At 43.3% G+C, this 15,418-nt stretch overlaps 1 protein-coding gene across 2 annotated transcripts; it reads right to left on the bottom strand.

The window, feature by feature from the left end:
• Positions 1-815: 815 nt before the first annotated feature.
• Positions 816-14,437, bottom strand: snrnp40 (small nuclear ribonucleoprotein 40 (U5)). 2 transcript variants are annotated; one of them, XM_048592788.1, is made up of 6 exons: positions 14,351-14,437; positions 14,180-14,308; positions 7,104-7,233; positions 5,003-5,096; positions 3,294-3,459; positions 817-2,547 (listed from the first exon to the last, which is right to left on the bottom strand). In XM_048592788.1, the coding sequence occupies exons 2-6, from the start codon at positions 14,270-14,272 to the stop codon at positions 2,383-2,385; spliced, it is 648 nt and encodes a 215-aa protein (XP_048448745.1). In that variant the 5' UTR covers positions 14,273-14,308; positions 14,351-14,437; the 3' UTR covers positions 817-2,382. The 2 variants fall into 2 exon arrangements, with proteins under 2 accessions (XP_048448744.1, XP_048448745.1); XM_048592787.1 differs by lacking the exon at positions 14,351-14,437 and having other exon boundaries at positions 816-2,547; positions 14,180-14,343.
• Positions 14,438-15,418: the final 981 nt, after the last annotated feature.

The raw sequence follows: 15,418 nt of genomic DNA, 5'->3' as shown, positions 1-15,418 counted from the left end.
AGACTATTGAGCAATAGATTGGACTAGTATTTCTACTATTTGAACAAAAAGAACTCCTAATGATAGAAACTTTGCTTATTTGAACAAAGTACTAAGTGGACAGCGTTCCATTTCTAAGGCTTGTAACCATACATATTTTTCTCAGGTTCAGTGTTAATTGTCATTCTTATCAATGTTCTTCACGCTGCCAATGAAACAAAGATGCAGTCACTTGCCCAATATCTAGGTTAATGCAGCATAAACTAGAGATCCTAAAAAACAAAAACAAAAAGACGTTGTTCATGCGCTTCCTGGATATATATCCTGCCATCATAGTGCTCTCAACTCTGACAGGGGAGGCAAAGGCCTAGTGATATTATTGCTAGACTATTAATCCAGAAACTCAGCTATTGTTCTGGGGAGAGATAGTAGGAACTGCAGATGCTGGAGAATCTGAGATAACAAGGTGTAGAGCTGGATGAACTCAGCAGGCCAAGCAGCATCATAGGAGCAGGAAAGCTGATGTTTCGGGCCTAGACGCTTTCTGAAGAAGGGTCTAGGCCCGAAACGTCAGCTTTCCTGCTCGGCCTGCTGTGTTCATTCAGCTCTCTACCTTGTTATCTCTATTGTTCTGGGTACGCGGGTTCAAATCCTGCCAGATGGTGGAGTTTGACTTTAATAAACAACCTGGAATTAAGGATCTAATGATGACCATGAAACCATTATCAATTATCAGAAAAACTCAAATGGTTCACTAGTGTCCATTAGGGAAGGAAATCTGTCATCCTTACCTGGTCTGGCCGACGTGTGACTCCAGACCCATGGCAATGCGGTTGAATCTTAAATGACCTCTGGGCAATTAGGGATGGGCAATAAATGTTCGCCTAGCCAAAGATGCCCACATCTCGTGAGTGAATAATAAAAAGTGCCACAGACTGGAAACCCCACTAGGCACATCAACTAAACTAGAAAACCTGTGCATTACTAATTATGTTTTACTTGTCTTTTTGAATGCCAAAAACAAGACATTTTTCCTGTACTAAGACTCAAAATATAATTGCCTACTTCTTACGTGGTTGTTACAGAATCTTCTGACTAGACCTTCGTGATCGACAGCTTCAGACTGGCTAGTTAGCTTATTACTGGACCAAATGTAAACCCACAACTCAACTTTACAGTGTGCAGCAAAGGGACAAAGGAGAATAGTGGTTATGCTCCACAAACAGAACTCGCTTTCATTTCAGAAGTAGCTGCTAATAAAACATCCCTTTAAAAGTCTCCTAGGATATCATACAGCGTGTTTCAATTGAACAGATTGATCGGAGAAATGCAATGTTCTGTTCCAACCACTGAGATCAATTTGTGACTGCGGAAAATACTGCTCCAGAAACTCTCAGGGAAGCAGCTTTAGACAGGATATGCTTAATGCTCTGCATTTAACAGTTATTGACATATTTAATCACTCTGTCACCAAACTATCTTTTGTACAGCAGGCCCTAAGGTATACATTCTACACTTTACAGCAATATCTCGCATTAACCAATGTTAACTTTGTATGTTTCGCTGGACACAAAGAAAGGATACAATAAATAAAAATCATCAGATAATATGATTCTAACACATGATGCACCTGAGGAAGTGCTGGCTTCAAGCAAACCTTTCCAGGCTTTTCATTTTCCAGATTCTGTGGCTTGAAATTGGTTTGGTCAAAGTCAGAAGTGTGATAAAATCAAGTAAGGGTACACAAAGTCCTTCCAGAATAAAGAATGCACCAGTTTATGATGTCCAATCTCCATGGCAATGCTTCCAAACATAGTGCACTTGTCAACCAATCAGCATTTATCTCTCATATGGTATAGATGTTTGTTTTCCTCCCAAATTGATATTCTTGAGAATTGTCCTGACGAGGGTAAGACGAAAAGCTTCAACAAAATATGTATTTTCTCAACAATGTTCGATGTTAGGTGGTATGTACTGTGGGTCCATAAACAGCGAGATATGCATTCCCACACGTAGCAGCAGTGCTTACAAATTGACTCAATATAAACCATCTCCTTCAGGACCACCAGATCAAGTTATATAATTGGATACAGCTAAAACTTATCTTCTATAACCCAGGGCGAGGACAACAGTGTTCAGCATTCACAACAGAAATGTACTTTCTGAAATTCACCCCAGGAACAAAGGAAAGAAACTTAAAAAAAAAAAAAGACCCATTTCTGAAGAAGGGTTCCGACCCGAGGCATCAACTTTCCTGTTCCTCTGATGCTGTCTGGCCTCCTGTGTTCCTCCAGCTCCACACTGTTATCTCTTAAAAAAAAGTGTATTTTTATCAAAAGAACTGCAGACATAAATTTAAATGGATTCCAAACTCAGCACTAATTTTGTTAATTCGTTTACATTTTACACTTTCATGTGGTTCACAAACCACACTGAGTACCATACCTTTATGTCATTATCAATACCACCAGAGATAATCTGGTCACTTGTGTCATTAAACGTTGCCGCAAGTACTTGATATGTGTTCTGAAACGTGTGGATAGCAGCTTTCTTCCGGATGTCCCAAAGCTAAGGTACAAAAATAAGTTCAAATTAGATGGATAAATACATTAAAGAAAATAAAGATGTGACATAAACAATGGATGTGAAAGAAGAGTCATTCTATATATAATTTGCACATTGCCATTAAAAACACAACACCTCTTTACGCAGGCTTTTCAAATTTTATCAATTGTACCAGTCCAGGTTTTATTTCTATTATTTGTGCTGACAATTTGACCAATGTATCTGTTAAATTTGTGCTCCTCTTCTAAAGGCACTGATCTTTGTTGGGGTTTAGCTGAACAATTGTCACCAATCTTTTTGTACATTTTTCAAAATGGCAATTCTTGATGTATGAGGTTAGAGAGTAGTTTTCACTGGGCTGAAGGTGACAGCAAGCCAGATCATGAAACTAAATGGCAAATCAGCAGCAAAAATCCTGCTGACATTTCACTTCCTTACCTGGCAATGCTGATCGAGCAACTGTAGCCCTTGCTCAAATTAGCAGATTCAGCACAGATCCAATGTTAAACCAGGAGCATTTCTGGTCTGTCTGATGTTGCTATTCACCCGTTAAACATGCTGAGCTATTGACTGAGCCCCACGTCCTGAAAAACACTTATCCCAAGGAAGGGTGACACATTAGTCTACCCACTCCTTGCCAGGATAGTTTCATCCTTACTGGCTTCTGCATTAGAATTTCTGACTGTTCAGTTTTTGTCTCATGAACCTCTCAGTGAAACATAATACACCCTAATATTAATTGCAATCACCTTTACTGTTCCATCATCACTTCCTGTGCAGACTAACTGTGGTCCTCGTCTTGCTGGGTAACATGAATTCACAAAGGAAGTGTGCCCTTTCAATCTCTTGATTCTTTCACCCGTTTCACTGTCCCACACTGCGACAGTTTTATCTGTTGATGCTGAAAAAAGCATGCTGAAGAAAAAGGAGAAAATTATCTCAAAGGCAAGAAAGCTTCAAAATAGTAGTTCAACAAATTCACAAACATTAAACCAGCATTTAAGCTGGGATAAACCAAGGTGAGGGATGGGGACTGTGAAAAAAGTATAAGTTTGGTGATTTTAAAAAGGCTTATAAACTCAGCTTATTTTAACTCAATAAAATTTATTTATTTATTGCTGCTTCCCTTTCATGTGCTTGATTTGCCACAGGTTATCAACTACTGGCCAAAGCTAATGATCATAGGTCAAGATTCTCAAGATGCCCAGGGAACCATTTTGTTTAGACTTGCAAAAACGAAAATAGATAGCTTGGGTTTGATATATACTTAAAAAAATGCAAGAGCAGTAGAAATAAATTAGAACAACTAAGTGATGCATAATTTTGGTTTTATAGACTACTAGATTGTGGGAAGAAAGAAATACATTTCACAGTATCCCTACAGTGTGGAAGCAGGCCATTCGGCCCATCAAGTCCACACCGACCCTCTGAAGAACAACCCACCCAGATCAAACTAACCCACCCCCATTATTCTATCCCTGTAACCCTGCATTTCCCATGTCTAGTCCACATAGTCTGCACAATCCTGGACACTATGGGCAATTTAGCATGACTAATCCATTTAACTCGCACATCTTCGGACAGTGGGAGGAAACCGGAGCATCGAGAGGAAACCCACAGACACAGGGAGAATGTGCAAACTCCACACAGACAGTCGCCTGAGGGTAGAATCGAATCCAGATCCCTGGCGCTGTGAGACAGCAGTGCTAACCAACTGAACTACCATGCCACCCTTGTCAGACAGAGGTCACTAATTCAATAATTTTCTGATCCATTGACAGAATGAGCTAGGATAGTTATTGGTAAAATTAAAACACTAAGGACAAGTAGGGGACAGTGCAGGATGGTGAATGCAGCTTATTAGTTCAAAAGGAGCACTCAACTGTTCTACGTACTAGATAATTAGGAAAGTATTAGGTTAAGGCAGGTGTGCCTGAGTTATAGTACCCCTGCTGCCTGAGTCACAAGGCTCTGGCTTCAAGTACCACTTTAGATCTTGAGCATAAAAATCAAGGCAGACTTCTCAGGAGACAAAGATTTCATCATACTATTTTGAAAGAGAGCCTGAGTGTTTTTCAGTGTCCCAGCCAATTTTTATCACTCAATCAACATCATAAAAATACAAGATAGTCTACCCATTGTCAAACTGCTGTGCAAAAATTGGAGTTGAATGCTGAGCCCATACTTCTAAAAAGCCTGTGTTTGGTGGCCACAAAGACTGTTACATGAATGCAGGTCTTTCTTTCTTCTAATGGCACAACATCAAGTCACTCAAAAACTAAAAGCACTTTCTCACAAAGAACACAAGATTGTGCTGGACTGGAAAAGATGACTATAACTCAACTAATTAGTCCCAAATTTCAAAGAAAAGGCTCTATGATATATCATGATACAATGCTATCATTTCTTTGACTAAAAAGTCAGCTAAATTTTGATAATAAGATACAAAATACAGTACCTGCCATCTGTGTTATAATGCAATTCCATTACTGCTCCACTGTGGCCTTTTAATGTAGCGTAATTTTCACAGTCTCCATACACATTCCATAACACTGAAGGCAGAAAAACATGAAGGACCTTAAACCTGACATAGCTTTTGAGGACTTTATGAGATTAAGATGACTGAATTTTGCAAGCTCTTGCGTGAGAATACTAGAAATACATTCATACAAGGGTAGTGACTCGTTTGCAAAGTTTTTTTTGAATCAACTAGACGGACTAGCATAAGGCAAGGTAAGACATATTAACAAATGGCTACATTAAATCTGAAAAACAAAACCTGGTAATTCAGTAAATAGCTGCTGTGGAGGGAAGTTCATGTTTGAAAGCCTCATGTGGAACATAAAACCATACATGAATCTACTGGGCTGAAAGCCCTTTTTTGTGCTGTAAATATGAACATTTGATGAATGGCCTACACCTACAGAAACACCATCTCTGCTGTTTTTAAGATATTGGATAACCTGCTATTTTCTATTTCCAACTGTCTGCAGCTACAGTTGTTAGCTTTTTCTCTCTTTCAAAATCATCCGGGATGACACCAACTGACAATATTTTTACACATTTTAACAACTCAATAATATTACATTTCTATACTGAAACTGAGAATATCCTTGCAATGTTCCCCATTAGCAGTACCTCATACTGTACACCTAATATACTTATATCTAATTAGTCACACTTCTAGTGGGTCAGGAAGATTGTAAAAATATTCAATTGGCTTCAGTATAGAAATGTTACTGAAACTGGATTAATGCCTTAAAAATTTTTATTGTGTTTCAATATCTTACAAACCAGTTCAGGATCAATGTTCAACTCAAAGCCTTGTACAATAAAATACATTCTACGGCCACCGGAGATATTTAATACTTTCAAATTCACATTGACAAATTGTATTCCAGCTCAGATCTTGCTTGCTACACAACTGATTACATCAAACCAGACCTAAAATGATCATTAGTGACGAATAGTTCAGGCAAGTGTTCTAGAGCTCAAAATACTCATTCCAGAGATGATACAAGTTGGAAAAAGTAAAGTGCTGGGTACTTTTGCAGCTTGAGATGAACGGAACATGGACCTATTATACATTATAGGAACACAGGAAACAAGAAGCAAGCCAATCAGCCCTTTGAGCCTGTTCTGCCAGTTGGCCCATAACTGACCTGTATTTAAAACAGCATCTACCTATCTTTGCTAAATATTCCTTGATACCTTTACATGACAGAAATTCAACAATCGTGGACCTAAAACTTCAATTTGATCCAACGTCCACAACTTTTACTGGTGGGTGAGGAAAGAGTCAGGAGGGTCAGATTCACACAACAATTGAAAAAGCACTTATTATTTTCACTACTGAATGGTTCGGTTCTAATTTTGGCATCATGTCCCCTTATAATGGAATCCTTCAGAGGAAATAGTTTCTGTCTGTACCCCACTGAATCTCTATCATTTTAAGAAACTCAATTAGCAACCCCTCTACTGTTAAAACTCCAATGAATACAAGACAAGCTTATGCACTACATCCTCATATTTTAACCCTTTAAACTGTGGTATCATACTGACGATTTTGTGACACACTCTGCCCAAAGTTAATGTATTCTTCAAAGATGATACCTAAAACCAAATATAATACTGCAGGTGGGCATTGTACAAGTTGACACATCATCACCTCACTCTTTAATTCTCTTGAGATAAAGGGCAACATTGCATTAGCTTTTCCAATTACATTCTGTGCAGTGAGTTTTAGTAGTTTGTGTACATGGATAGTGAATTCCCTTAGCTCTAGCACAAACCAACTCATCTATCATCAATAAAATATTCAAATTTGTTTTTTTTTGTATCCAAAATGGGTGACCTCACACTTCCACCATCACACTTTACAGTGCCGTCATATCTGATATTGCCATTAATATATTAGGGCAAAGAAATGTACCACTATTAACAAAATGATCAGGACCTTACATAACAATTCTAAAATAATTAAAGTTTAGTTATATTTACCGACTTAACAAGCTTGTAGGAGTGCAGGCAGAACAAAGATGAAATAGTCTATCACTTACGTATGAGTCGGTCAAATCCCGAAGATGCCAGCGTTGATCCATTTGGGTGGAACTTACAGCAGTAAACTTCTCCCTCGTGACCTGTTAGAAGCATTATAGGAGCTTGAAGACTTGACGTTCTCGGGGGACCCTAAATGATTGGCAGTAAAACAAATGAGAAAATTTGATCTAGGTGGCAGTTCAAACACCTGTTCCCTCCCCCACATTACAACATGTTGGATGGACTGCATGGACCATGTGAATTGGAAAGGTCCTCAAATCCAAACTCCCCAATGAAGTTGCTGTACACATTAGACAAACTGGAACCAATACACGTGCGTTGCTGATCTAATTCATATTAGGGTATCAAATTTCAAAACCAGAATTTACCCTGCAGAACCCAGCAATCATTACGTTACAGTCTCGACTGGGACTCCAACTTAGAGACAGTAGGAACTGCAGATGCTGGAGAATCTGAGATAACAAGGTGTACAGCTGGATTAACACAGCAAGCCAAGCAGCATCAGAGGAGCAGGAAGGCTGACGTTTCGGGCCTAGACCCTTCTTCAGAAATGGGGGAGAGGAAGGGGGATCTGAAATAAATAGGGAGAGAGGGGGAGGCGGATAGAAGATGGATAGAGGAGAAGATAGGTGGAGAGGAGACAGACCGGTCAAAGAGGCGGGGATGGAGCCAGTAAAGGTGAGTGTAGGGGGGAGGTAGGGAGGACGGACAGGTCAAGGGGGCGGGATGAGGTTAGTAGGTAGGAGATGGGGGTGGGGCTTGAGGTGGGAGGAGGGGATAGGTGGGAGGAAGGACAGGCTAGCGAGGTGGGGACGAGCTGGGCTGGTTTTGGGATGCAGTAGGGGGAGGGGAGATTTTGAAGCTTGTGAAGTCCACATTGATACCATTGGGCTGCAGGGTTCCCAAGCGGAATATGAATTGCTGTTCCCGCAACCTTCGGGTAGCATCGTTGTGGCACTGCAGGAGACCCAGGATGGACATGTCGTCTGCGGAATGGGAGGGGGAGTTGAAATGGTTCGCGACTGGGAGGTGCAGTTGTTTAGTGCGAACTGAGCGTAGGTGTTCTGAAAGCGGTCCCCAAGCTTTCGCTTGGTTTCCCGATGTAGAGGAGGCCACAACGGGAACAGCGGATGCAGTATACCACATTAGCAGATGTGCAGTTGAACATCTGCTTGATGTGCAAAGTCTTCTTGGGGCCTGGGATGGGGGTGAGGGGCAGGTGTAGCACTTCCTGTGGTTGCAGGGAAAAGTGCCAGGTGAGGTGGGGCTGGAGGGGAGTGTGGAGCGGACAAGGGAGTCACGGAGAGAGTGGTCCCTCCGGAAAGCAGATAAGGGTTGGGAGGGAAAAATGTCTTTGGTGGTGAGGTTGGATTGCAGATGGCGGAAGTGTCGGAGGACGATGCGTTGGATCCGGAGGTCGGTGGGGTGGTACGTGAGGACGACAGGGATTCTGTTTTGGTTGTTATTGCGGGGAGGGGATGTGAGGGATAAGTTGCGGGAAATGCGGGAGACACGGTCGAGGGCGTTCTCGACCACTGACGGGGGTGGGGGGCGGTAGTTGCGGTCCTTGAAAAACGAGGACATCTGAGATGTACGGGAATGGAATGCCTCATCCTGGGAGCAGACGCGGCAGAGGCGAAGGAATTGGGAATAGGGGATGGCATTTTTGCAGGAAGGTGGGTGGGAGGAGGTGTATTCTAGGTAGCTGTGGGAGTCGGTGAGCTTGAAATGGATATCGGTTTCTAGGTGGTTGCCGGAGATGGAGACAGAGAGGTCCAGGAAGGAGAGAGGTATTAGAGATGGTCCAGGTGAACTTAAAGTTGGGTTGGAAGGTGTTGGTGAAATGGATGAACTGTTCGAGCTCCTCGTGGATGCACGAGGCGGCGCCAATACAGTCATCAATGTAACGGAGGAAGAGGTGGGGTTTAGGGCCAGTGTAGGTACGGAAGAGGGATTGTTCCACGTAACCTACAAAGAGGCAGGCATAGCTTGTGTCCATGCAGGTACCCATGGCCACCCCCTTTGTCTGTAGGAAGTGGGAGGAATTGAAAGAGAAGTTGTTGAGGGTGAGGACGAGTTTGGCTAAGTGGATGAGGGTGTCAGTGGAAGGGGACTGGTCGGGCCTGCGGGACAGGAAGAAGCGGAGGGCCTTTAGGCCATCTGTATGGGGAATGCAGGTGTATAGGGACTGGACATCCATTGTAAAGATGAGGTGTTGGGGACCGGGGAATTGGAAGTTCTGGAGGAGGTGGAGGGCATGGGTGGTGTCACGGACGTAGATAGGGAGTTCTGGACCAAGGGGGAGAAAATGGAGTCCAGATAGGTGGAGATAAGTTCAGTGGGGCAGGAGCAGGAGGAGACAATGGGTCGACCAGGGCAGTCAGGTTTGTGGATTTTGGGAAGGAGATAGAAGCGGGTGGTGTGGGTTGGGGAACGATGAGGTTGGAGGCTGTGGGTGGGAGGTCACCTGAAGTGATGAAGTTGTGGATGGTTTGGGAGATGATGGTTTGGTGGTCAGGGGTGGGGTCATGATCAAGGGGGCGGTAGTAGGTGGTGTCGGAGAGTTGGCGTCCGGCCTCGGCGATGTAGAGGTCAGTGCGTCATACTACAACTGTGCCTCCCTTGTCCGCGGGTTTTATGGTGAGCTTGGGATGGGGTCAGAGGGCTGCACGTTCTGCGGGGCAGAGGTTGGAGTGGGACTCATACTTGTCTGGCATCCCAAATTAAACCACCTCAGCTAAAGCGAAAGTCAGCTAATCAGTAAGCATTAGGACAAAGTTGTTCCAGTTTGTAGTTCTCATGTGCCACAATGATGCACCTGGAGTCTTCGGGCCAGTTGCACTTTTGAGGTGCAGCCATTGCTGTATTGTAGGGATACATGGCAGAAAACTTATATAAAGCAAGATTCCCAATAGCAACAAGTTAATAATCTGATAACATGGGTTTGAGGTCAAGGGGTTTAAAAAAAAAAAAAATCCACCAGGAACTCTCCTACTCATCTTCAAAACATTCACCTACATGGGCATATGGGACCCTGCTTTAATGTCTCATCTGAAAAGATAAACCACTGATGAACGCAGAATCTACTTAGTGCTGCACTGAAGCATTATTTAGATAATAAGTTCAGGTTTCTGGAGTGGAACTTAAACCCAAGACTTCCAGATGTCAGAGTGCTACCACGAAGCATCACAAGGCTTCAAACATTGTGCATAGTTTAAGAGGCTCATGTGTGATGTAGTATATTAGGTACAGATGCCACTCTGGTAAACTGCTGTCAACACCTGACAGAAAAGGTGAATTGTCCCAGGTATAATCAATCATTACACTTTTGTTTGATGAAGAAGCTATGCCAACAAAGATGCTTCTACATAAGCAGGGAGACGAAAATGCAACATTCTCTGCGTTCTGGCATAAACATCAATCACAGCACAGAATTAAAGCAAAAAACTGCAAATACTAGAGATCTAAAACAAAAACAGAAAGTGCTGTAGAAACTCAGCAGATCTGAGGGAGATCGACAGTATCATCATTGAATCCAATACAACTGTTTTGGGAACTCTAACCCCAGGACTATTCACTTCAATCTGCTTGTAACCAAATAACCAGTTCTTCACAAGTCGGCTTCAGACGACGACCTTAAAACTCCTTTGCTCATCAAATCCCAAGTTAATGGAAGTACTCTGGCAAGGCAATCTTTGCCCAGCTTATCCTGGACATAAGCAAAATCCACTGCATTTATACCAGCTGCAATTCCAAAAACCTGAGACAGGAACTGTTAACTAGTTATAGGGCCATAGAGTCATACAGTACAGAAACAGACCGTTCAGTCCAACTCATCCACGCCGATTGTGTGTCCTAAACTAATCTAGCCCCATTGGTCAGCATTTGTCTCATATCACTCTAAGCCTCTGTTAATTGTGCATCCATCTTGATGCTTTTTAAATGTTGTAATTGCACCCACCTCCACCACTTCATCTGGCAGTTTGTTGCATACATGCACCCACTCTCTGCATGAAAAGGTTGCCCCTTAGGTGTCTTTTAAATCTTTCCCCTCTCACCTTAAACCTAAGCTCTCTAGTTTTGGACTCCCCTTCCCTAGGAAGAAGACCTTGTCTATTCACCCTATCTATGCCTCTCACGATTGTATAAACCTCTCTAAGGCCACGCTTCAGCATCTGATGCCCTTCCTATCCTGGCAACTATCCTCTTCCTATCCTGACATCTTTGTTAATCTTTTCTGAACCCTTTCAAATTTAACAACATATTTCGTACAGCAGGGAGACCAGAATTTAACGCAGTATTCTAAAAGTGGACTCATCAATGTCCTGTACAGCTGCAACGTGACATCCCAACTCCTATATTCAATGCACTGACTAATGAAGGAAAAATGTGCCAAGCACCTTCTTCACCACCCTGTCTACCTGCGACTCCACCATCAAAGGAAATATGCAGCAGCACCTCTAGGACTTTTTGTTTGGCGCCACTCCCCAGGGCCCTACCATTAACTGTACAAGTCCTGCCCGGATTCGCCTTCCCAAAATGCAACACCTCACATTTATCTAAACTAAACTCCTCCTGTGACTCCTCAGCCCATTGGCCCATTTGATCAAGGTCCCATTGTATTCTGAGATAACCTTCTTCATTGTCCACTACACCTCCAATTTTGGTGGGATCTGCAAATTTACTAACTATATCTCCTATATTCACATCCAAATCATTTATGTAAATATCAAAAAGCAGTGGACCCAGCACCATTCCTTGCGGCACACCACTGGTCACAGGCCTCAAACTGGATAAACAACCCTGCAACACTATCCTCTGTCTCCGACCTTCAAGCCAAGTTTGTATGCAATTGGCTAGCTCCCTCTGGATTCCACATGATTTAACCTTGCTAACCAGTCTGTCCGTGGAACCTTGTTGAAGTCTATGTAGGCAACGTCTACCACTCTGTCTTCATCAATCTTCTTTGTCACTTCTTCAAAAAACTCAATCAAATTATGAAACACCATTTCCCACGCACAAAGCCATGTTGACTGTCCCTAATCAGTCCTTGCTTTTCCAAATGCATGTAAATCCTGTCCATCAGAATCCCCTCTAACAACTTGCCCACCACTGATATCAGGCTCAGTGGTCTATAGTCCTCTGGCTTCACTACAGCATCTTTCTTAAATAATGGCACCACATTAGCCACCCTCCAGTATTCTGGCACCTCACTTGTGGCTATCAATGATACAAATATCTCAGCAAGGGTCCCAGCAATCTCTTCCCTAGCTTCCTAATGTTCTAGAATACACCTGATCAGGATTTATTCACATTTATGCGTTTTAGGACATCCAATACCACCTCTATGATATGGACACTTTAAAATATCACTATTTATTTCCCCAACTTCTCTAGCTTCTATGTCCTTCTCCATAGTGAATGCTGATGCAAAATACTCATTGAATATCTCATTTGCCTCCTGTGGTTCCACATATAGATGGACACATTGATCTTTAAAAGGCCCGATTCTCTCCCTAGTTACCCTTTTGCCCTTAATATATTTTTAGAATCTCTTTGGATTCTCCTTAACCCTATTTGCCAAAGCTATCTCCTGTCCCCTTTTTGCCTTCCTGATTTCCCTTTTAAGTATACTCCTACAGCCCTTATACTCCCCTAGGGATTCACTCGATCCCTGCTGTCTATACCTGACACATATCTCCTTAGTTTTCTTGACCAGAGACTCAATTTCTCTAGTCAGCCAGCATTCCCTACATTTACCAGCCTTGCCCTTCGCACTAACAGGAACATACTGTCTTTGAACTCTTGTTATCACATTTTTGAAAGCCTCCATTTTCCAACTGTCCCTTTACTTACGGCTAGCCTTTCCCTATCAACTTTTGAAAGTTCCTGGCTAAATACCGTCAAAATTGGCCTTATTCTAATTTAGAACTTTAACTTTTAGATCATGTCTATTCTTTTCCATAATTATTTTAAAACTAACAGAATTATGATCACTGGCACCTCAGTCACCTGCCCTACTTCCCAAGAGAAGGTCAGGTTTTACTGCTTCTCTAGCAGGTACATCCACATATTGAATAAGAAAATGTACTTGTACACACTTAACGAATTCCTCTCCATCCAAGTCCTTAACACTATGGCAGTCCCAGTCTATGTTTGGAAAGTTAAAAGCCCCTACCATTACAACATTATTATTCTTACAGATGTCTGAGATCTCCTTATTTTTTTTTCAGTTTCCCCACTGACTATTGGGGGACCTAGAGTGCTTCTAAATATATTTTAAGCAACCTGCTCAGACATGTCATGTCACACCTTTGGAGCAGGTAAGATCTGAACCTGGGGCTTCTAGCCCAGAGGTAGAGACACTACAAATCTACCACTGGTGTACTCAACTGACCAATTCATTGGGTCCGACTGCATTTATTAAGTTTAAAAAATCAGAGTTAATCAGTTCTGGGAAGGGTCACTGGACCCGAAACGTTAACTCTGATTTTTACTTCACAGGTGCTGCCGGACCTGCTGAGCTTTTCCAGCAACTATGTTTTCGTTCCTGATTTACAGCATCTGCAGTTCTTTTGTTTTTAAGACCAATTCATTGATTGGGTGTCAGTTACAAGCAGCTTGTTTATCACTGACTGACTAGTTATTTTCAGTTTTGTTATTAAAGTTAAATGAGATAAGCGAGGGAGTACACCACTCTGGTAAGTGCAGGTAAAAATATTAAATCAAAACTTCATCTCCGTGCTCAGGTGGATGTAAAAGATCCCTTCACAATGTGTTAAAGATGAACAGGAGGGTTATCCTCAGTGCCCTGGTTAAGGTTTATCCCTCAGTCTACATCGGGGCTATGGGGAGAAGTTGAGGGAAATGGCTCTCCTCCAGAGAGCCAGCACTGACAGAATGGGCCGAACGGCCTCCTTTGATCACTAGGATGCTTTCTTTCTGGATCCTTCCACAGGCGAGAAGTCAGATTAACCCCCGCGGTGGCTGGAGGCCCGAGATATTACGGGAGGCGGGGAGGGCCCTGCCTGCTTCTCTCTCTCTCTCTTCCCTTCCCTTCCAGCCCGGGCCTCACCGCCTGCTGCGGAACCCCCGGTACCGCCTCGTTCCTCGGCCGCTTGGTCGGAACCAGCGCCATTTCCTGCGCCTTGCGTTTTTGATCGATCATCGCCCTCGCCCTGTCCTTGTCGATGTCGATGTCGATGTCGATGTCGATGTCGATGTCGATGTCGATGTCGATGTCGATGTCTCCAAGCACCCGACGACAGGTCCCTCTCCCAAACCGAGCGCCTTCACCTAAACGGTCTGACCCCTCACTCGCACCCACCTCCCAACAAGGCGGCCCCTCATTGCTCAACCGTCCGGAGTAGCCCCGCCTTCTCGCTTCTCCCATTCGCTACTCCCGGAGTCCATTATGACCGAGGGGGCGGGACCTATGGAGATCCGCTAACCGATTTGTTCAGGGCGATGTCACTCAGCCCACGCTGAGTAAGGCTCCTTGCGATTGGCTAGTTGTCGAAGCTCCAAGATGGCGAGTCGCTGAGCTGTGGGGTTTATTCATTTGTTCCATTATTTTGATTTTCTGTATGAATTATCCTATGGTTTAATGTGAGAATTAGTTTGTAAGCGGTATCTATAAAGTGTGAATGTGTAAGTACAGGACACGAGTTGTACTGCAGGCTGAAACACAAATAGAAATTGTTGGAGGAACTCAGCAGGTCTGGCAGTTTCTGAGGAGAGAGAAAGCAGAGTTGGCGCTTCGGGTCCACTGACACTTCATCAGAACCACTTCCCCATAGAAGCTTTCAGGCTTGAGGAGTTACCCCAGCAGTTTATGTTTTTGTTCCAGATTTCCAGTATCCGCAGTTCTTTTGATTTTCATGTACTGCAGGCTCATCAGCAACTCCGACAGGAGCCCCCATCTCCCACTACTTTGAAAATATCAGTGCCCCGAGACTGCAGTTCCACCACAGCGTGTGTTCGGTCGAGGGCGAAAGGGCTCTCTCTCTCCGCCTGGTCTTCCAATGCAATGTAGCGGTGTCCTTGCACATTTATAGCCTAGAAATATAGCCCCCCACAGTGTAATAACAAGGTGTAGAGCTGGATGAACACAGCAGGCCGAGCAGCTGCGTTCATCCAGCTCTACACCCTGTTATCTCAGATTCTCCAGCATCTGCAGTTCCTACTATACGCCCACAGTGTAACTGCCTGTGTTCGCAGACATCACTGACAGAGAAACCTGCCTGTGTCCACAGGCATCATTGACAGTTTCTGTATTCAGAGGCATTCTCTTTCTTTCTCTTCAGCTACTGTG

Source organism: Rhincodon typus, unplaced genomic scaffold (genome assembly GCF_021869965.1).
Source record: "Rhincodon typus isolate 14 unplaced genomic scaffold, sRhiTyp1.1 hic_rhity00001804, whole genome shotgun sequence".
NCBI classification, from domain to species: Eukaryota; Metazoa; Chordata; class Chondrichthyes; order Orectolobiformes; family Rhincodontidae; genus Rhincodon; species Rhincodon typus.
The sequence above is the reverse complement of the archived record's forward strand: the minus strand, read 5'-3'. Positions and strand labels throughout refer to the sequence as shown.

Bases quoted from the DNA above. Each gene is read 5' to 3' on its own strand.
- snrnp40 (XM_048592788.1), bottom strand. From the start codon at position 14,272: ATGATCGATCAAAAACGCAAGGCGCAGGAAATGGCGCTGGTTCCGACC. The intron at 7,234-14,179 runs GTGAGGCCCGGG...CCAATCATTTAG, and splicing joins CGGGGGTTCCGCAGCAGGCG to GGTCCCCCGAGAACGTCAAG. The intron at 3,460-5,002 runs GTACTGTATTTT...CTTTTTCTTCAG, and splicing joins CATTATAACACAGATGGCAG to CATGCTTTTTTCAGCATCAA.